This window comes from Centroberyx gerrardi, chromosome 2, assembly GCF_048128805.1.
Source record: "Centroberyx gerrardi isolate f3 chromosome 2, fCenGer3.hap1.cur.20231027, whole genome shotgun sequence".
Taxonomy (NCBI): domain Eukaryota; kingdom Metazoa; phylum Chordata; class Actinopteri; order Beryciformes; family Berycidae; genus Centroberyx; species Centroberyx gerrardi.
Window position 1 is genome coordinate 38305445 of NC_135998.1, and position 23828 is coordinate 38329272.

The 23828-nt window shown below is 37.7% G+C and overlaps 1 protein-coding gene across 4 annotated transcripts in view; it reads right to left on the reverse strand.

The window, feature by feature from the left end:
• The window catches only part of man2a1 (mannosidase, alpha, class 2A, member 1), a 58614-nt gene that overhangs the window by 10856 nt on the left and 23930 nt on the right, over positions 1 to 23828 (reverse strand). For all 4 annotated transcript variants that reach the window (XM_078289039.1, XM_078289034.1, XM_078289040.1 and 1 more), the window contains 10 exons: positions 21761 to 21952; positions 15980 to 16094; positions 15235 to 15302; positions 8156 to 8324; positions 6932 to 7162; positions 4375 to 4503; positions 2980 to 3094; positions 2094 to 2227; positions 1459 to 1600; positions 1038 to 1180 (listed from right to left, as the gene is read on the reverse strand). In XM_078289039.1, coding sequence (XP_078145165.1) covers positions 1038 to 1180; positions 1459 to 1600; positions 2094 to 2227; positions 2980 to 3094; positions 4375 to 4503; positions 6932 to 7162; positions 8156 to 8324; positions 15235 to 15302; positions 15980 to 16094; positions 21761 to 21952 — 1438 coding nt within the window. The remainder of the gene's footprint in view (positions 1 to 1037; positions 1181 to 1458; positions 1601 to 2093; positions 2228 to 2979; positions 3095 to 4374; positions 4504 to 6931; positions 7163 to 8155; positions 8325 to 15234; positions 15303 to 15979; positions 16095 to 21760; positions 21953 to 23828) is intronic.

A 23828-nucleotide genomic window follows, 5' to 3' on the forward strand; every position in this document is an offset into this window, starting at 1 on the left:
CTACAAAGGAATTGATACAGGTACCAATCCCTTAAACTACCAGTACACACAAAATGCAGTAGCAAGCAAAAAATACACAACACAGCAAAATGCAATGATCCCCACAGTGTATTATACAGATAAAGACAGTGCAAATTTCAACCAAACAATAATTCAATATACAGTGCAACCCAACCCCATAGTCCGTTCCTCAGTCTTGTCAGTCTGTGTCAATGTACCAAAGTTCTCTAGTCGTGACTTTCTTGGTTCCCACAGTTACCGCAGCATTTGAGCTCCCAAATTTGAGTCAGATTGAAACGTCTCGTCAGTGTAGTACAGCTGTGTGAGTTGCTCCGGGAAAACCTGTTGTTACCTCCTGTAACGTTACTCCGGTTCGGACGAGGTAGCAGGCTCCCGGGAATAGACCAGGGCGATGAACGGTGGGTTGGTGAATAAATGGCGTGTTGTGTGAAGAAGCGTTGGATCTGGTCTGTAGGACGGGCGGCCTAGCAAACGGCGGACTTGGCCTCTTCCCTGTGTGTGTCGGCTTGTAAGTACGCGCCATATTGCTTTTTGAATTCAGGCATTGAACCGTCTATGGGTGTGTGTGTGTGACGTGGGGGGGTGCGTCCTTAAAGGCACAGATCGCCACAGATTTCAAAGATCATGTTTTTTCCCTGTAACGTACAGTTTAGGAGGACAACACTGTGGGATCACAGTCAGTTTTTGCTATAAACAGAGGGGGGCGACTTCAGAATCGGGGGTAGGTACCAGTGTATGAAAGATACATTTTCTCTTTAGGACACATGGTTCAGAAGTTATTGGCCAAAACGTAAAGTTGCTTGTTATAGCGCCACCATCTGGCCAATGTGCGTGGGCTGCCTTGCCTCAGTAGTGGGGGGCCATAGGAGCCCACTTGCCAAATATGGTTGCTGTAGGACTTACAGTTTCTGAGCTGCAGATACTTTCAGCAGAGAAAAAGGAAGAAAGAATTCCAGCAAAGAAAAAAAGCCAGGGAGCATTCCAGAACTTTCTCTCCCTCCCATCTCTCTCCTTACCTCTGCCAGCCCCCCCCTCCCCCTCCTGTCCTCCAGCAGCAGTCGGTAAAAAGAGGCGGTCAGTTTGTTATCGGTGACGCCTTGTCCGAGTCCACGGTTATCGTCCTGATTCAACCTGCGGTCCAGAACCACCTCCAGATGACCTGGGGGGGGGGGGGGGGGGGTCAGAGGTCACAACAGAAAAACACTCCACACAGAAAAAAAAAGTAAAGTGAAAAAAGATATAACACAAATAACAATCATAATTGCCATTAAAAAAAAATCACAAAAAATGAAAACAATGAAAACAAAACAGAAAAAGAGAAAAGTTAAAAAAAAAAAAAAAAAAAGAAAATCTGCAAAAATCAGCAAGATTTTTTTCTGTTCTGTTTGAAAAAAATAATATGAATAAATATTAAATATGAAAGTGAATATTTGTCACCTGGCTGTAGAGCGGCAGCAGCCTGACTCTGAGCCGTCAGCAGCGTCAGACGAGACTCGGAGTCCTGCAGGAAGGACGAGCTGCTGCAGGGGAAGAACAGAGCCTGTAGGGGCAGATTACCCACAATCCTCCTCTGCTGCATCTGCACAGACAGAGAGACACAAACAATATGAAAATTATGAAAAATATGAAAGTCAGTGGAGAGGGGCAAGAGACCTAACAAAACAAAACAGAGACATAGACAGTACAGACAGAGAGAAATGTATTTAAGTGAATGGAGAGGGGTGAGGGACACAGAGAATACATAGAGAGGGAGAGAAATTTTCCTAATTTTCTCCCCCAATTTCTCAATTGTAGTTTTCCCACATTTTTTTTCACAAATTTTCCCCAAACTCTGTCTTTCCCCAAATTTCCCTCCTAATTTCCCCCCCAAGTTTTCTTTTCTCCCCTGATTTTGCCCAACTTTTCATTTTCCATTTTCTCTTTTTCCCTTTTTTCTGTTTTTGCCTCTATTTTTCTTTTTTTTCCTCCATATTTAGAAATATTTGAATGGAAGTGAATGGAGGGGCGAGAGCCATAGAGAATGAATGGGGAGAGCGAGGGGCGAGTGAATTTGACGCAGAACAGCGTTTGACCTGGAAGCCGTTGAGATCGCTGTAGAAGCGGTTGCCATTGGCGATGTCACTAACAAGCCGCATGACGAGCTCGCGGTTGACCTCTGACCTGATGTCCACCATGTTGGAGAGCTCTACCGTGCTCCCAGCATGCCCTGGGGCCGAGAGAGAAAGGGAGAGAGAGAGAAAGAGGGGGGCTTTTATTGTGAAAAGATTTGGTTTAGGAGCAAAATATAAAATAAAATATATGATACAAAAAAATTTTTTGAATACAAAATATTTTGAAAATGTATTTGAACACAATCATTTAGTAATCAATATTTGAAAAATCTGTTAAAAAAACATCAAATAAAAATGAATAAAATAGTCAAATTTGACGTGGAATAAATTATAAATGAAATTTATTCCAAGCAAGAATAAAATAAAAAAAATAAAAATGTATTTAAAAAAACACAACATTTTCCAAAAAGTACTAACTCAAACTTCAAATTTCCCCTCCCCAGTGCACCAGATATATATATATACCGAACTGAACCAAAACCGTGATATGAACTGAACTGTGAGTTTTCTGAACCGTTACACCCAAATATAAAATGAAAATAAGAGAAAAACAATCCAACAAAAAACATGAAAAAGTAAAATAAAATAAGAATTTAATAAAACATATACAAAATATAATAACACATCAACAATAACATCAAATACATTAAAATAAAGTAACAAAATAATAGTATAAAATTTAACAAAAAATAAACTTAAATGTAATAAAAATGGAGGAAGAAAGAGCAAAAGAAAAAATAATGAGGGGAAAAAACAATTTCTTGAAAAATTAAGACAAAAAGTAAAAAAAATTAGAGGTAATAAAGAGAACAATAATTTAATAACAATTAATAAGAAGTGATTTTACCGTCCACATGATAGAGGCGGAGCGTGTGTGTGAAGTGCCGGTAACAAGAAGTGATGTCACTGAAAACCTGCCCCCTGGTGACACGCACAAGGGGAGGCTCCGCCTGGGAGTACGGCTGGGAACAAAACAATTATTAATATTAATACCAAAATTTAAAATAAAATAAAAATATTTTCCTTCCTAATTTCTCTGTGAATTTTTCTAGATAAAAAAAAAAAACACATTTTCTACAGTTTTTCTGAATTGATTCCCAAAATTTTCTTCATTTTCTGCTCAATTTTTCACAAACTTTTCCCTAATTTTTCTCTGTACATTCTTTACGTACGTTTTTTACAATATTCCTCCATTGTCTCAAATTTTATTCTATTTTCTTCCCAATTTTCCCCAAATTATCCATTTTCTACAATTTTTGCCAAAATTTTCCTGATTTTACCTCCCATTTTCATCGAACGTTTCTCCATATTTAAAATATTTCCAATTTTTTTGTTACTCGATTTTTCGCAAACTTTTCTTCAATTTTTCCATAATCGTTTCCCCACTTTTTCTTCATTTCCTCCTCAACTTTCCACATTTTCTTGCAAAAATCCTCCATTTTGCCCCTGATTTTCAAAAAAAGTTCCTAAAATTGGTGCCAATTTTTTTTGGTCATTTTACCTTTGATTTTTCTCTAATTTTCTTCTATATTAAAAGTCTAACTCTAATCTAGTTTTTATGATTTTTCTCCATATATTTTCTAACACTAGTTCAGTCTAACTTTAGTCCAGTCTAATTTTCATCTAGCTATAAGGTGTTTTTCTCTATTTTCTGCCATATTTTTTCAAAATTTCTCCATAGATGAAAAAAATAAATCCCAATTTTTTTGAAACTTTTGACAAATATTTCATGATTTTTTTACTCAATCCTTCTCAAACTTATCAGATTTTTCTTATATTTTTCAAAAAAGTTCCTCCATATTTGCCTTTTTTTTTTTTCATTTTCTCCATTTTTGACAGTTTCTCCATTTTGTTTCCATTTTTTCCCTAAACTTTTGCATTTTCTTCCAATTTTTCCACATTTCCCCCCCTCTACTCTAACTCGTCTGGTCTAACTTTAATCCAAGTTAGTCCCAGTGTAACTTTAATTCAGACTAATTTAAATCCATTCCTTTTTTTTTTATTTTCTAAATTTTTTCTCGATTTGTCTCTAAATTTTTATTTTTCCCCAGATATTTTCTTGAAAAAGTTGAGAAAGACATGGGTTTAACTTAAGTCCAGTCTGAATGTTTTTCTCTGGGGTTTTTTAAAATTTTCCACAAATTTTCTGTTTTTTTCCTCAATTTTTCTAAAATTTTTATGATCTTTGTGATTTTTCTCCATATATTTTGTTTAAACTGGTCTAACTCTAGTCTGGTCTAACCTGGGCCGGTCCATCAGGTAGAAACAGATAAGCTCCACTTTTGTCTCGGTTCGCTTCGGTTCTGGTTCCGTACCACAGGAAGTGGATCTGGATCTGACGCTGCAGACCTGAAGACAGGAGGCGGAGCTTCTGCACAACATGAATATATTAATGAATTAGAAACATTTAGAAATACTAAAACAGACAATATATATGTATATATATATACATATATACATATATATATAATAAATAAAAGTAATTTCAAACACAACCTTGTGCTCCAAAGACCTGAGCTTAACCACTCTGCCAACTTCCACTTTGGTGTTCAGAGTGGGGAAACAAAACAAAGGGACAAGTGATTGGTCATAGGTGATAGTCCAACCCATATTGAAAGTATTCAGTGTGTTAGTGCCCCACATTAATCAATTTACACATGGCTTTATAGACATCATCTTGAGAGTACAGACATCATTTGTATTTAGTTTGATGAAGATTGATCAAACTATCTTCAACATATCACATTGTCAATTTATCAAACTATTTGCAGCTGCACATTTCAATCTACTGTATGCTCAGTTTTCAAGATATCATTACAATTTTTGGACATACAGCAGATTTTTTATGAATTTTTGAAGTTACAACTTAATACCTATGAAGATTTGGTTATTATGCAATAAGCCCACTTTAATCAATAATGACCAAATTTCATGGATCGGCGATGATTCAGAAGTTATTGACCAAAATGTAAAGTTGCTGGTTATAGCGCCACCATCTGGTCAATGTGGGCTGCCTTGCCTGAGTAGTGGTGGGCCGTAGGAGCACACCTGCCAAATATGGCTGCTGTAGGACTTATGGTTTCTGAGCTGCAGATACTTTTAGCGGACAAAAAGAAAGAAAGAAAGAAAGAAAGAAAGAAGAAATAATTCCAGCAAGAACAATAGGGTTCCAGCACTATGTGGCACTTTGTGCTGAGCAGCTAGGAGGAGTATTCCAGCAGATATTCCAGAGCTCTCTAGCTACTGCTACAGTCCCACAGTCATGGAAACACTCCACAATCATCCCCATCCCCAAGAAGAGCAGCCCCAAGGTCCTGAATGACCTCAGACCTACAGCCCTCACCTCCCTCGTCGTGAAGGCCTTCAAGAGGATTGTGAAAAGCCACATCACCAACGCCACAGCTGCTCAGATGGACCCTCTTCAGTTTGCATATCGCGCCAAGAGAGGGGTTGATGATGCCAAACTCTTTATACTGAACACTGTCCATGAACACCTAGAGGGCCCAAACACATCTGCCCGGCTCCTGTTCGCGGACTTCTCGTCTGCCTTCAACACCCTACAACCCCACATCCTGGCTAAAAAACTTATGAACTGCTTCAACCTGGATCACCAGCTAATACTGTGGATCATGGACTTCCTCACCCTAAGAACGCAAAAGGTGCTGGTTAATAAAAGGCTCTCCAACCTCCGGCACACATCCACTGGCTCCCCCCAGGGCTGTGTCCTCTCACCCCTGCTGTTCATCTTGTACACAGATGACTGCAGAAGCCGCCATCCTAATCGCCACCTGGTGAAGTTTGCGGACGATACTGTGCTCCTTTCCCTGCTCTCAGGCCCTGCCCGAGATCACGGGCCGGTCCTCAGTGAGTTTGTGGAATGGTGTGACAGCTCCTGTTGGAGCTGAATGTCACCAAGACCAAGGAGATGTTTGTGGATTTCACCAAGCATGGAGTGGGAAGGATTGCGACCATAATTCACGGGGAACCAGTGGAAGCTGTACACCAGTACAAATACCTGGGCACTGTCATTGATGACAAACTGTGCTTTGAAGCCAACACAGAGGCGATCATCAAAAAGTGCCAACAGCATCAGTATTTCCTGAGGAAGCTAAACTCCTTTGGGGTAAGCAGAAATATCCTCAACACATTTTACAACTCCTTCATTGAAAGCATAATAACCTTCTCATTCATTTGCTGGTTCCACTCTCTCACAATCCACAACAAGGAGCGCCTCCAGAATAATGTGAACACCTGCTCCAAAATCATAGGCCTCCCCCTCCGGTCTCTGACCTCACTGCATGATCAGCTAACGCTCCGGAAAGCTCACTCCATCCTACAGGACCTCACCCTCCTACACAGGGCCTTCGAATGGCTGCCCTCTGGTAGGCGTCTGCGCTGCCCTGCAGCTAGGACTAAACGGAGGAAGGCAGTCTTCATATATGAGGCTGTTCGCCTACTAAACTCCAGTCTGCCCCGGGCCCCCTCTTCCTCCCTCGCTTGGGACTAATCCCCACACCTACTGGTCTGCCACAGTCCCAGAATTAATACATTTTATATATTTAATTTAATTGTAATTGTAATTTTTTATTTATATTTTTATTTATTTTTATATACACATTTTTATTTTTGCATTTTATTTATTTAAAATAATTTTCTGTATTTTTTAAATCAATTTGAATAAAAAGTCATTATTTATATATATATATACATATATAACTAATATATTTGTGTGTATATATATATGTATATATGTATATGTACAGTATATATATATATCTTTGTTTTGATGGTGTCATTACCTGTAGGAAGCCGCTGCGAGGGGAACTCCATATTTGGACATGTTTATTCTTCAGCGATAAAGGGGCGTCGGCTTCGGCTCCGGAGGGGCGGAGCACCCGGAAGTGATCGGCACTGACGGACGAATCAGAGTGCAGAAAAGTATATTCAGCCCGGGGGGCGGAACCAGACGAAGCTCGGGTCACATGATAAATGACCAATGACAGAGGAGGAAGACTGGCAATGAAGGAGAGCTGAAAAATGTGTAAATTAATATGGAAATCAATATTCATATATTAATATATGGAGAAAAAAAGAAAATTATTTACAATTATAATTGTAAATAACCCAACTTTTAACCATAACTAAATATCAATTTATATAGTGTTTATAAAAAGTAAAAAAACAAAACAAAACTTTAAATTATTTTCATTCATTTAAATAAGACAAGAAAATGAATTTAAACTAATTCTAAAATTATGAAATAAAAAATGTAAAAACAAAAATAATTTGATTGTAAACAAAATTAAAATTACAACTAATTAAAACGAACTAAGACATTCAAACTAATTAAGACATTATGACAAAACTAAGAAAATGAAAATATTTTTAAAAATTAATGAATGAAGATTAAAAGCTAAAATCAATCAAGAATTCAATCAGTATCAAAAATAATATAATAAATAAATAAAATTGATGAATAAAATTAATTCATTAAAATATTAAGATGAGTAAATTAAACTAAAATCAAACCAAAGAAATTTTGTTTAAGCTTGAAAATGAAACTGAACTGAAACTGAACTGAAAATTTTAAAAAAAAGTGAATACTTAGATTGTAATCAAAAATAAAATTAAAGCATTATTTATGATTTATATGCAACAATAAAACTATCATAAATAACGAAAATACTAAATATGAAATAAAGAAAAATATGTAAAATTGTGAAAGAAATGTATCAAAATAATTTAATTCAAAAAAACATTAATTGGGTAGTCAAGCTATCTGCACACCTGTGCACACAAGTGTTCTTGGCAGGTGCAAAAGGATAAAGGCAGGATTAAATAGAACAGAAAGACTCCATGCACACTGCCTTGAAATACATAGCAATTTAATGCTCTGATGATTGCCTGAGCTGAAAGTTCAGCATTAAATTTTTGTATTTTTTAATTAGTGAAGATTAAAATACATTTTTTTTAAATATAAATAAAAAAATAAATAAAGAAATATGGAAATATGTATTTAATACCTGGAAATTCTCTGTGGATGATCTGGTTGGCTCCTCCCACACCGCTGAGATCTGCGACAGGATTGGCTGGTTGGTTTCCACATCGACGACTCGAGCATCGGGCGAATCGATAAAAATGCTGACGACGGACGACTGAAGCTGCTCCGTCGGATTAAATATGATCAACGACCTGGAATATTTATATTCATAATTAATGAGGAAATTGATGAAAAGAAAATAAGAAAAACATTTGAAATATTACAAATTATATATGCAAAAAAATAAAAAATATATAATATGCATATAATATGAAAAAAAAAATACTAATAATAATAATATTAACAACCTGGAAAATTTATATTCATAATTCATATATTTATGAGGAGAAAAAAGAGAAAAACATATGGAAAATATTCCCATATATACAGTATATATATGTTGGGCCAGGCCATGTGGTCAAACAAAGGAAAGGCCTACATGTAAGATTAAAAGCCTAAAACACCGGCCTAACAAGGGAATCAGAAGCCTGAACCCTAGCCCACCCGCTGGGCTGGGACCTTAAACAAAGGAAAGCAGCACCAAAATTCCAACAGGCCCTGAAGTTCACACCTAGGTGTGAACTGGCTGAAACCCAACCTCTGGTCTCTCATTGGACGAGACTCGGGCGAGCCCTGGGATGTCCCCATGATGTCACCAAGAGTATAAATTCCAGAGATACCTCATCGCCCCTTATTGTGATTTCGTTGGCTAACAAGGTGGTACCTGAAACGTTCGAACTGTTCTTTTGTTTAGCCGAGGAAGTAAGCAATTGAATTTGAATTATATCGATTCAGGAATAAAAAAATCGATTTGAAAATCGTAATAAAAAAAATCGCGATACTTAAGTGAATCGATTTTTTTTCCCACCCCTACTAAACAGCATAATTAGGACATGTGACCTCGCTAGCAAGATGAGTCGGCATCGCTTAATCGTCTCTGGTCCCCTCCCCGTCACGCTTAATGATGATATCTACAGCAGATTAATTGCCCTTAATCGCTGGCTGGCCAAGTATTGTGAGCAACAGGGTTTTATGTTTTCAGATAACTGGCCCTCCTTCTGGGGTAAACCTGGCATGCTTAAGACAGATGGCATACACCCTACTGGGTCGGGTGCCCACATTTTGTCTAGGAACATGGACAGGTGCTTGAGACAGGCATGGCACACTCCCCTAAGGCATGTTGGGTCGCAGGCTGTTAGACAGCCTGCGACCCTGTTATGCCTGTTAGGCATTCACCTAGTGCGGGTTTTGAGTCTGATAGCTCAGATAACTTAGTGTATCCAATCTTGACTGTGTCCCGCCCTCGCCGTGCCACCATTCGCCATCGCCGAGCCAAACATGCTCAGCTTAACCTTATTCATATCGACCCTTCTGGCAGCAGCATTGCCTCTACAACAAACTATATTATGTACTCGCAGCACTATATTACGTATCAGTACCGTATCTCCTCCCGTTGTCCTCGGCCGCCTCCCGAAACTAAAAGTAGTAACGTAATTGAGATTAAACCTATTCACAATGTTGAGCGTCCCAAAACTATTAGCAATACAAAGTGCATACGACTCGCATTCATTAATATCAGATCACTCGGTAACAAAGCCCTGCTGGTCAATGACTTCATTAAAGAACATAGTATTGACATAATGGGATTATGTGAAACCTGGCTAAAGCAAAATGACATTCTTCCATTAAATGAAGCTTCCCCCTCTAATTTTACCAACTCGCATGTCGCTCAGACATCTAAGAAAGGTGGGGGTGTTGGCCTAATCTTTAATTCAAGCCTGAACCTTTCACCAGATCTAAATAATAAACTCTCATCCTGTGAGATGCTCACTATGCGCCCTTCCACTCCAGTTAGCATCGGCCTTAACCACTCTGGTATCCTGTCTTTCTACCTAATCATCCTTTATCGCCCTCCTGGGCCCTATTCATCTTTTTTAGAAGAATTTTCCAATTTCCTCTTTGACCTTGTAACTCGTACGGATAACATCCTAATTATCGGTGATTTCAATATTCATCTAAATTGTAAAACTAATCCACTTAGCAAAGTTTTTTCGTCCCTAATTGACTTAAACGAATCGGCTCCCTCGACGAGTTCACGGATAACTTTAACTCTATTCTACTTGACTCGCTTGACTCTGTTGCGCCCCTACTCACAAAGACCCACCGTCTAAAGAAACCGTCGCCCTGGTTTACTGATGAAACTCGTGCACAAAAACAGCCGTGTAGAAAGCTGGAACGCAAATGGCGTTCATCCAAACTTGAGGTCTTTTGGCTAGCATGGAGCAATAGCCTAATGATTTACAAGCATACGCTCTCCGCTGCTAGGGCCTCCTACTTCTCAAATCTTATTAACACTAATAAAGATAACCCCAAGTTTATATTTGACACGGAAGCAAAACTTACTCGCAAACCCTCCCCTGTAGTGAGCTCCTCATTTACTGCAAATGATTTTCTTAATTTTTTTTTTTTTTTAAGTATGTTTTATTAAAGAAGGATTTCGAGATATAGGACATGAGAACGCAGTCTACATTTTCATTTGAGAAAAACAAAGCAAAAGAATACAACACATAATATCCAACGTAAATAAACACAAAAAAAATACTCTTAACACACCCACCCTCCCTCCCTTTCTGCTCAATATGTAGTATATGACAATAAAGGTTGCAATGGAAAATAATAGAAAACAAAAGGTGAAAAGCAATAATGGACAGTTGACTACACGAGGAGTGTCCACTATGGGTTGTTTCTTAGGTAATGGACGAGGGGCAGCCAAATCTTATTGAATTGTGACTCTCTATTCTTCAGAGAAAACCTTATTTTTTCAAGGTGAAGGGTATCGGTCATTTTATTGAGCCACAGCTTAAAAGTGGGAACTTCCTTCTTCTTCCAGAATGTCAAAATTAATTTTTTAGCTGTAACCAGACCATAGGAAAGAAGTTGCTGCTGTGCTCTTTTTAATACAGATGTGGAATCTGAAGTTCCCAGTACGATTAAGACAGGATCCGGTTCAATGTGGATATTAAGAATATCAGAGAATGTTTTCAAAAAATGTGTCCAATATTTCTCTATCCTGGGACAGATAGCGAAGCTATGGAGGAGATTTGCCTCTGCTATATTGCATTTATCACACCGTGAGGAGATGTCTGGAAACAGCTTGTGAAGCTTTGATTTCGAATAGTGGAGTCTGTGGATAACCCGGAATTGAATGAGACAATGCCTAGAGTTGATAGAACAAGCATTAATCTCTTTAAGGCTCTCTTCCCAGGTCTCATCGGGGATCCGCATCCCCAGCTCATTTTCCCATGCAGTTTTGACTGCTGTCATAGAGGGGGAATTGACAGATTGTAATGAATCATAAAAGTGTGACACCTTTCTGTCAGGACCCGCATTTTGGAGAAGGCACCTACCTAGAAGTGAGGGTGAAGCACTTTCAGAAGAAGATGAGTGGGTGCGCACATAGTTTCTGATTTGCAGAAACATGAAAAAATTACTCCTAGGGAGTTCATACGTTTCTTGCGACTGAGCAAACGAGGCAAAGGTTCCACACAGATAAAAGTCACCAATTGTGTGAATACCCAAGTCTCTCCACTGTAAGAATCCATTATCAAGTTGGGATCTTAATTTCTTTAATCACAAAATCGACTGTATTAGAGATGAGATTAGCAATTCTTTACCCTCCGACGGCGTTGATCCCTCTCATAATTGTGCATTAGGTGCAATAGAGACCACCGCCGTATTCTCGCAATTTGAGACTGTCTCCTTAGAAACCTTCTCTAAATTAGTACTTTCCTCTAAATCCACAACCAGCCTATCTGACCCTCTTCCCGTTAAGCTGGTTAAGGAACTTCTCCCAATATTAGGCCCCTCCCTAAAATCTAACCTTGATCCTGATGTTCTTAATAACTTTAGACCAATCTCCAATCTCCCCTTCCTCTCTAAAGTCTTGGAAAGAATAGTTACTACCCAACTAACCGACTACCTCTCATGTAATAGTCTTTTTGAACCCTCTCAATCTGGCTTTAGGTCTCTCCATAGCACTGAGACTGCTCTCACAAAAGTGGTCCTCGCCTCAGATTCCGACTCTTCTTCTGTTCTTATCCTACTTGATTTGAGTGCGGCATTCGATACAGTCGATCATAATATTCTCTTAAACTGCCTAGTGAGCTACGTTGGCATCCGCGACTCTGCGCTTTCCTGGCTAAATTCCTATCAAATAGAACCCATTGTGTCTCACATAAAAATACTGTATCTGAATACTCTAAAGTTAACTTTGGCGTACCGCAGGGCTCTGTGCTGGGGCCTCTGCTTTTCTCCATTTACATGCTACCCCTTGGTGAAATTTTCCGCAGCTATGGTATTAAATTTCACTGTTACGCGGACGATACTCAAATTTACATACCAATTAGACCTGACGACCGTTCACAACTTACAAACCTAGAATTATGTCTAATCGCTGTCACAAATTAGATGTCACAAAACTTCTTGCGACTAAATGCCAACAAAACTGAGATGCTAGTTGTTGGCCCAAAAACCCAACTACCTCTTGTTGCAGACCTTACTCTAAACTTTGGGGATTGCTTAATTACCCAGAGTCCCACAGTAAAAAACCTTGGCGTTACTTTCGACTCTCTCATTTGATGCTCACATTAAGGAAATCACTAAGATAGCATTTTTTCCACCTTCACAATATCTCAAAAATTAGCTCCCTGCTAAATACGGCAGATGCTGAAACCTTAATACACGCTTTTGTTTCATCAAGACTCAATTATTGTAATGTCTTACTCTCTGGCCTACCTGCAGTATTAAAAATCTACAACTCCTGCAAAATGCTACTGCCAGAATACTAACCAGAACTAGAAAATTTGACCACATTACTCCAATCCTGACCTCCCTTCACTGGCTCCTAATTCAAGCCAGATCTGACTTTAAGGTGCTTCTGTTAGCTTATAAATCATTACATGGGCATGCACCATCATATTTATCTGACCTCATCATCCCTTATATTCCCCCTCGTGCCCTCTGATCGCAGGATGCTGGCTACCTTACTGTCCCTAGAATCAATAAAAAAATCAGCAGGCAGTAGAGCTTTCTCCTACCAAGCTCCTGTCTCTGGAACCAGCTACCTCTTACAGTCAGGGAAGCTAATTCTGTCGAAATCTTCAAATCTAGACTCAAAACCTATTTATTCTCGCAATCATACGACCTAAGACAGCACCGTTGGCTTGGGTTCGACACAGTCTTTTCTTTTACCCTAGCCTAGACAGTATTTATATAGAAATTTGCCGTTGGGAACATAGCATAGGGCTGCCTCCTGGTTACACTGTATCTAATCACTTTCTATCTGATGTCTGTACGAGTGTTTCTGTGCCCAAATACGTCTGGATTTTGTGCTGCTTCTGCACAGCTCTGTGTGTGTGTGTGTGTGTGTGCGGCTGGTTTTCTCCCTCCCTTTTCTCAGATTCCCATGCAGTCTTCTAGCTGTCAGCAGACGGGTACTGCCCCGGCTCTGATGGTCGTCGGTGCTGGCCTTAGTCCCATCGCTATCCCTATTTGCCTCAGCCCGCCCAAGGTTTCTTCCAAGTTGTCCTACTAAGGTTTCTCTTGGGAGTTTTTCCTTGTGTGCATTAGGGTCTAAGGCTGGGGGTGCCGGGTAGGTTAGGCTATGTAGAATAGGTAGATTGTCTTGCTAAAATCTGCTCTTGCCTACCCTGTGTTTTTCGCTATGTTTGTCCTATATAATTTTGTTTACCACTGATTGTGTTTAGTTAGATCTAGCTAGACACATTCTCTGTACAGTCCTCTTAGACATGCTTGTGATAAAGGGCTATATAAATAAACAAACTTGAACTTGCTTTTGTTACCCCTGAGTGTTATATCGGTGCCTTGTTCTTCCCTGTGGAATGAAGAATGCTCCAGCCACTTTCCAAAGGTTGATGAGCAACATAACCTCAGGATTGGAAATCATGTTAACCTACCTGGATGATGTGATAGTTTATAGCTCGTCCTGTTCGAATCATGTTAGGCACATAAAGCAGCTATTTGAGTGGCTAGAGGCTGCTGGATTGGTTGTTAACTGGCCCAAGTGTGAGATTGGGAAAGGCCAGGTTACATTTTAGATCCGATATGTGCGTTATTCTTATTTTCATATTACTGTACAATTTGGTGACATTATGTAAACCTATGTACTTGCACTAGAATAAAAATCCTACTTGGAGAAAAAAGGATAGGGATGAAGATGAACTTGTAAGAGCTTTCGCAGCAGGAATAGGAAGGTGAATAATTTAAAAGAGCCTCCTTCTTGCCCCCCATTTCTGGGTCTCGCTCTCCAGGCCTCCATGGTGCTGGAAGGGCGCACAGCGCTATATGTGGACCTGTAGTGCAGAGGCTTCTCAGTCTCAAGATTGCGTTCCCACGCGTTACCAAGTCTTGGCCACGCATTATTTTATTAACATGAGATGTCATCCCGACATGAAATAGCCTGTCTACATGGGAGAGCCTGTCTGTGAATAAACTGAAAGATTCATTGCGCAGTATTCTATGGAATATCCAAACATGAATATCGACAGCTACTCTAGTAGTTACTAACCCTAACCCTAAGGGTTTTAAGTTTATCTCGTACGTACGAGTTATCATTTTGGCCGACATTGACCGCAAACATTTTTTTTTCCCTCTTGCCACTCAGGGCTTCCATATTAAGGAGAAAGGAATGTTAGGTTTAGTGGCAGTTGTATTTCATTCATTTATTATACTTTTTATATTAATTTAAAAAACATTTCATTCAAAAGAGAAAGATTAGAAAATTTGTTTTTGAAAACAATAACAAAGACAAACAAGTGGAAAAAATTATATAGGACATTTTTTAAAATTATACTGATAATAGAAAAGATAAAATATTAATAGTCATCAAATATTTAAAATGATAATATAAAACTATTGAAAAATGTAAATATTGATAGATACTCAAATTAATTAAAAATAATAAAAATAAAAGACATAATACTCATAATTATGCAGAAAAATAGAACAATTTCATAGATTTTAACACAAAGCCCCGTCCCCTACCTCGGTTTAGCGCCAATTTTCATGACGGTTTTCCTGGGCAGAGCGTCGTGCACCGGCTGAACATCATCCTGTAAAAAAAGTGACATGTTAAAAACATTTAAAAAATTGATTTAAATATTTTAAAAACAATGACAACAACTATTGTTACGTTTGTTTTTGATTATTTGTTTTCCATAATTTTTTCAAGGAATATTTAATATTCTGCAAATGATGATAATGAGAATAGAAATGATCTATATTATTGTCATCATTATTTAAAATAAATTTAAAATGATAAAATACAATAATAAAATAATAATAAAAAGTAATTGAAAGTTAACTTTTCAGTTTACTTTTAATTTATTTTTTAACCAATATATATTTTTATTATTTTTTCGATGAAATCAAACAAATTGCAAGAAAGTGAAGAAATTAAATAATAATAAAACAAATGAATAATAATATCATAATAATATAAATTTTCCTCAAGACAAACAAAAGTTATTGAAAATAATATATGCAGTATTTCCAAAAATGTAAACAAAATTTAAAATAAAGTGTCCGTATTTAAAAAAAAAGTTAAAAAAATAATTAAAAAAAATATGGAAAATACTAATCATAAATATGGAAAATATGTACAATAATTTGAAAATATGTATAATTGTAAATTTGGATAATTGACAAAGAAAATCATTAATAACAAATATATTCATAAATGCTATTTTTTAACAGTGTAAAGGTAAGAGGCCAAAAGGTGAAAGGTCACCATCTGCAGGAGGGGCGTGGCCTCATCATGATGGAACTGGCTCTTGTCCAATAGGAGCAGCCAGTGGGCAGAGCTTTGCAAAACCTGCCGCAGGCTGAGGAGGGAGTGGAACAATCTGCAACAAAAGATCACAATTTATGGATTTATTATAATTCTATATTTAACTATATATGTTAAGTTTTTATCTCATTTTATCACATATATTTTTTAACATTTTAAGATTGATATATGATTTAATTTTTATTATGTAGAAATATTGGAATATTATTCATATTTCTATTTTAAATCATCTAATTTTACTGTATAGTCTATTTTTATTTGTCGTATTTTCATATTATATAGTTTTGTTTTTTGTTCTTTCAAACATAACTAAATTGTATTTCACTCATTGTCTCATCTATCTATCTTTTTATTAGAATAAATAAAAAAATAATAAAAAAATAAAAAAATTATTTTTGTGTTTTTGCTAATTTGTTGAATATATTTTGTGATCATTAAACTGGATTTTTTTTTTCATTTTTCAATTTCATCTTTAACTGGAAATTGTGATAGTAATATCAATAACAACAGTGATCATAGAAATAACAATATCAATAATACAAAATAATATATGTATATTGATTAATTTAATCATTTAATTATTCATTAAAGTAAAAAAATTCAACTGAAAATATTTCAGCTACACAGTAAAAAGTTATTTTTCATTGTTACACTGTAAAACAAAACGAGTCTAACAAGTATTCACTGGTCAAAGTGATTTTAATGTACCTACCTACTGTAAAAAATGTCCACCTGAACAAGTGATGTTAATGTTTAAGTCGACACCGTAACAAAATTAACAATTAATTTTAAGTAAATGTTGCAATCTACACAGTAAAACATTGTACACTGCAAAAACCACATTAAAGATTTTAACTAAATTTTCTTCAGCGTTCATATTTCCACTGTAAAAAAATAATCAAACAAGTCTACACTGTAAATTTTACACACGTTTTCAGAAAATATTGAAAAGTTAATGTTATTTCTAACTGCCAATGCTAAATGAATGGAAAAAGTTAGTTTTTTTATTTTAAATGCTAATGCTAAATCAATGGGAGTTAATGGGATCTAATACGAAATGTAAACACTAAATGAATGGGGGCTAACACTAAATGCTAATGCTAAACGAGCCGGTACCTGCTGCTGTTGCCGACAGCGACCGCATTGAAGAGGAAAGCATGAAGGAATAACAGAAGAGAAAGAAAACATGCTAACATTTAGAAAGCTGCAGAGGCCGAACGCTAAAGCGACTAGAAATGCTGACATGCGAATTCTAGCTGGTCTTTATTGATTTTTTCCAAATCTATTTTTTTTGTCATTATTGTGCCAAATATTGTCATATTTTTCTTCATGTTTTGTTGCTTTTCTCAAGCTTTTCTTCCATTTTTCTATAAGTTTTTTTTACATCGATGCCCCTGTCACATGCTAACATGCTTTTTTTCATTCATTTTCCCGAGCATTGTTTTTCACATTTTTCATTTTTTCCCCACAATTTTTTTACATTCTCCCCCCTAATTTTTTCCCCCTCAATTCTCTTTTTTCCTTTCCTTTGTAATTTTTTCCCCTCTATTGTGTTGCTTTTTGTAGTTTTGTTCCGCAATTGTAGAACCTTAACGCTAACACGCTAACAACTTACATTCAACTCTTCCAAACGCTAAGCCCCTCCCTCCTACACTCTAAACAGGAAGTCCCACCCCCTCTCACCTGGTATCTACACTGTAACAAATGTCCGCTTGAACAAGTGATTTTAACCAAATGTTGAACTCTACACTGTGAAAAATGCCTGCCATTACGTTATTTTAATCAAATGTTGACGTCTACACTGTAAAAAATATCCATCTCAAGAAGTGATTTTAACCTAATGTTGAAGTCTGCACTGTAAAAAAATTTCACCGTGAAAATTTCTACAAAATGTTTAAGACCACACTGTAAAAAAAGTCTACTTTAACAAGTGCTTTTACCCTAATGTTGAAGTCTACACTGTAGAAAATGTACACCCAAACAAGTGACTTTAACAAAGTTGTCTACACTGTGAAAATGTCCCCATTAACAAGTGATTTTAACTGAAGTCTACACTGCAAAAAATGTTAATTTTACAAAGGTTTTGACAAAATATTGCAATGTACACTAATAAAGTTCATGTTAATTCTAAATGCTAATGCTAAATCAATGGAAGTCACTGGGAGTTAATACTTACTGCTCATGCTAAAAGAATGGGAGTTAATGGGGGCTAATGCTAAATGAAAACACTAAATGAATGTGAGTTAAGAGAAGCTAATGCTAAATGCTAACGCTGAACAAGCTGGTACCTGCTGCCGTTGCCGACGGCGACCGCATCCTTGAAGAGAAAAGCATGAAGAAATAAGAGAAGAGAACAGAAAGAAAACATGCTAATATTTAGGCTCAATACTAAAGCAACTGGAAATGCTAAGACGATAACATGCTAACACCAGACATTTAGGTGAAATGCTCAATGCCGACTCCATAGAATGTATTCCACATACCCGCCTACATGCTAAGGAAGCCATAGCAGCTGAATGCTAAATGCTAAACCAATGGAAGTGCCTTGAAACATTTAATAATAACATGCTAACATTAAGCCAAAGAAAACTAGTGCTAAATTCTAAACCAATGTGACTCAAAGCATCGCCATGCAAACATGCTAACATGACAGCAGAGAATCCAAATGCTACATGCTAAACCAATGGAAGTGACTCAGAACATGCTTCTACCTGGACTTTACCTTTAATTTCTCCCTGTTTTATTTTTTAATCTACTTTTTCCTATTTTTGTCCATATTTTTGTCATTCATGTGCCAAATTTACTCATTTTTAATTTTTTTTAATTAATTTTCTCAAACTTTTCTTCCAGTTTTTCAATGACAGGTTTTTGATATTGATGACATCATAGCAGGCAAATGCTAACATGCTAAACCTCCAAAACCTGTTCCAACCCTTAAGCCCCTCCCACATGCTAATTTTTTTCAATAACATTTTTCAATTTTCATCTTTTCTTCTTTTATTTAATTTTCTTTGGATTCAATTTGTTTCAATTCAAATATTTCAATTTTTCATCCATTTTCCCCCAATATTATTTTTCATATTTACAGCTGACATGAGGATCTGACCAAATTGCTTCCAAATGCTAAACCCCCCATATGCTAACATGCTAAGTTGATCTATTCCGCCCTTTTTCTTTTCTATTTTCTCCTCCATAATTTCCCAAAACCTCTTCATTTTTCTGTAACTTTTCTGTTTTTCCTCCTTTTTTCTGGGTTCTTTTTCTCCCCTTTCTTTCTTCTTCCCTCAGTTCTCTATTAATGTTAACACGCTACCATGCTAACACCCCACCTCTTCCAAACACAAAGCTACTCCCCCCTACACTCTAAACAGGAAGTCCCGCCCCCTCTCACCTGGTGTCTACACTGTACTAATTGGCCCCATTAAGATGAGATTTTAACCTAATATTGAAGTCTACACTGTAAAAAATGTCCACCTGAACAAGTGATTTTAATCAAATACTGAAGCCTACACTGTAAAAATTTTCCCCATTAACTACTTTAACCAAACATTGAGGTCTACACTGTAAAAAATGTCCGCTTTAAGTGATTTTAGTGACATCATCAACTCCTCACTTACAACGGGTGTGTTCCCCACTGCTTTTAAGCAAGCCCGGGTTACCCCGCTGCTAAAGAAACCAACACTCAACCCATCTCAGGTTGAAAGTTACAGGCCGGTTTCACTCCTCACCTTCCTTTCCAAGACTCTTGAGTGCACAGTCTTTAATCAAGTTTCTGAATTCCTTTCTGAGAACAACCTGTATGATCCTAACCAGTCTGGCTTCAAATGCGGACACTCTACTGAGACTGCGCTCTTGTCTGTAGTGGAAACACTGTGATCAGCTAGAGCTGCCGGTCAGTCCAACCTATTGGCTGCCTTTGACACGGTGAACCACCAAATCCTCCTCTCCACACTCGCTGAGCTTGGCTTCTCAGGATCTGCCCTCCACTGGTTTGAGTCCGACCTCTCAGGGAGATCCTTTAGAGTGTCTTGGAGAGGGAAGTGTCTGAATCCCACTGCTTGTCCACAGGGGAACCTCAAGGGTCAGTGCTTGGACCCCTTCTCTTTTCAATATACACCACCTCACTTGGTGCAGTCATCCGCTCACATGGCTTCTCATACCATTCATATGCTGACGACACCCAGCTCCTCCTATCGTTCCCGCCAGACCACCCCACAGTCTTGGCACGGATATCGGCACGCCTCGCTGATATCTCGGCATGGATGAAGGAACGCCACCTTCAGCTTAACCTGTTAAAGACTGAGCTCCTTGTCATCCCAGCCAGTCCCTCTGTACAACAACAGATCAGTATCCAGCTCAAATCAGCTCAGCTCATTCCCGCAAAGTCTGCCAGAAACTTGGGTGTCATGATTGATGACCAACTAACCTTTAAGGAGCATGCGGCTTCTGTTGCTCAGTCATGTGGATTTGCCCTGTACAACATCAGGAAGATCAGACCCTACCTGTCTGAACATGCAGCGCAACTCCTGGTACAGGCGCTTATAATATCACGCCTTGACTACTGCAACTCCTTACTGGCAGGGCTCCCGGCATGTACGCTCAAACCTCTGCAGATGATCCAGAATGCGGCGGTGCGTCTGGTCTTCAACCGGCCCAAAACAGCACGTCACTCCGCTGTTCATATCCCTCCACTGGCTCCCAGTCGCGTTCAGTCAAGTTCAAGTCCTTGATGCTCGCCTACAAAGCAGCAACCAAAACGGCTCCGACCTACCTGAACTCCCTCATTCAGGTCTACGCTCCCTCCCGCCCACTACGCTCTGCCAAGGAGCGCCACCTGGTGCTGCCGCCACAACAAGGCCCTAAGTCTCTATCCAGACTCTTCTTCTGTGGTTCCTCGGTGGTGGAATGAGTTACCAAATTCCATTCGATCCGCAGAGTCCCTCTCAATCTTCAAGAAAAGGCTAAAGACCCAGCTCTTTCGCAAACACCTTCTCACCTGATAGACTGTGTAATAACAAAAAAAAAAACACGTTACCTGCCTCTATGCTCTGCCTCGTAGCACCTCTGTCCTGTCGGTCTAGAACTTAGCTTTGTGGCACTTACTCTTGTTGTTCTCTCCTGACTAGATCCTTGCTTGTGTTGTATTAAAATCTCATGTGTACGTCGCTTTGGATAAAAGCGTCTGCCAAATGAAGAAATTGATTTTAACCAAATGCTGAAGTCTACACTATAAAAATGTCCACCTTAAGTAATTTAAACTAAATGTCAGGAAGTATACGCTTCAAAAATTATCCACCTTAAATATTTTACCAAATGTAGTCTAAACTGTAAAAAAAAAATCAAACTTAAAGATTTTAAGTAAATATTTAAGGAAAAAATTCCATCATCACAAGTGATGTCATCTACTTTTCACAACACTATAAAAAAATATCTAAGGGAGTTCATTCGGTATCATTTCTACACTGTAAAAAATGTCCATCTTATGATTGAAATTGAAATGATTTTCAGCTAATTTTGCAGGCCACACTCAAAAAATCATTTTAACTAAATGATTTACTTCAGTGTTTATATTTACACTGTAAAAAATGTCAATTTTACACATATGACAAATTGTTGAAAAGTTCATGTTATTTCTAACTGCTAATGCTAAAAGAATGAAAGCTACAAGGGGTTAACAATTACTGCTAATGCTAAACAGGAAGTCCCACCCTCTCCTCTAACCTGGTGCCGTAGTCTTGGACCACGCGGTCACGGGACGTCCCAGTCACAGCATCGTGGTGCTGGAACAGCGCCAGGTTCCGCCGCGCCGCCACCAGCTGCCGAAAACCATCAGCAGCAGGAAAGAAACCTGAGGCATCGCCACGGAAATGACGAATCTCCGCCAGAGCGAGGCTGTAGAGGATTTCTGATGCTCTGTGAAGAGAGGGAGAGAGAGGGAGGTTAGGCTCACATAGAAAAAACAGAAATGTTGGGAAAATGGGGGGGGGAGGGAATTAAGAAAAATAAAGCAAAAATGTAGGGAAAAATTTGCAAAAAAGATTAAGAAAATTTTGCAAAAAATTTGCTAACAACAAAAAGACTAACAGAAAACAATAAATAATTAGGACAACTAGTAAAAAACAAGAAAAAATGAAGGGAAATAGAGAAAATGAGCCAGAAATCAGAAAAAAAGCAAAAAAAAAGTCATTTCTTTAATTCTGTCTTTTTCCCTTGTATTCTTGTTGTTTACCTGAATGTGGCCTCCATCACTCTATCCAGTCATTTATAGAATGGACTGGAAGTGAAGTATCAGTACCAGTAAAGAGAAACCACAAGAAACGACAGAACAGAGCAAAAAATGACAGAAAAAAATCTTCAGCAAAAATTTGGAAAAAATGAAGAAAGAAAAAAAAAATTGGAAATAATCTAGGAAAATGAAGCGAAATCAGGAAAAAACAGCAAAAACAGTGGATTATTTTTCTTTCTTTTTTCTTTTCATTCTTGTCGTCTACATGAGCGTCGCCTCCATCACTTTATCCAGTCATTTATAGAACGGACTGGAAGTGAAGTATCCACTCCAGTAGGAAAGAAACAGCAGGAAAGAAAAAATAGAACAGAGATTGAGTATAGAGAGAATTAAGACAAAATTAAGAAAAAAAATTGACAAAAATAGAAATACTTAAGCAACATTTGGGAAAAATTAGTGAAACATCAGGAAAAAAACTCAGCAAGAAATATAGACAAAAAAGCAAAAAAAGGCGAAAAAACGAATGGAAAATTTGGAAAAAATTAGCAAAAAATAAAACATTGAGCAAAAAAGTGAAAACATGAGCAAAAAATAAAAAATAATTTTTTGAAATGAAAAGTGAAAAAATGAAAGGAAATATAGCCACAAGCGCCAATTGCAGGGTCCAATCACAATTTGAAAATACAGACAAAACATTACAGAAGGTAGACACACACACACAGACAAGTTGTGAAGATCAGACATGCAGTCAGTTTTTGTTATAAACAGAGGGAGGCGACGTCAGAATCGGGTGTATGTACCAGTGGATGAAAGATTTATCTTACTTGAGCCGACATGTCCTGGAAATTTCAGCTCTCTGGGACATACGGCCGATTTTTTATGATTTTTTTCACTTTAATATCTATGGAAATGTGGTCATTATGCAATAAGCCACGCCCACTTTCATCAATCACGACCAAATTTCATGGGTTGACTTGGACATGATCCTAAAACGTGTGTACAAAATTTCATATAAATCTATGCAGTCAATTGGGAGATATAAACTTTTAGCACTTGTAGCACCCACTAGTGGTAGAGCTCAAAATGCTTTTGTGGGTGTGTTCAAGCAACACTCCGCAACATGTGATTTTGGCTTGATTAGATGAATGGTCAATGAGTTATAGACAATTTAGTGTTAAGGTGTGTCTTGGGACCGTCCTCTTTAAAGGTATAATATGTAACATTTCCGCATTAAAATATCTAAAAACAACTAGACCTATGTTATATTTTTTTTTGAGTTGTGTACTTACATTATCCCAAATGTTTCCAACAATGTTCAAACCCAGAGAAATACGTAATTTTATTCAAGGTAACGGTGCGTTTCATTTGGTTGCCTGTCAATGGCGTCATATCCCCTTTACCCCCTAACTTCCGGGGAAACACGGGAAACACCAGCTGATACATCAGAGAGTGAGGAAGGAAGTCGGCGAACTAGCTAGCTAGCCGCTCTAGCCACTCTATTGTTTTTTTCTTTCTATTGTTTTTATTGCTCACTCGTGATGGATCACGATTATTCATTCCCGT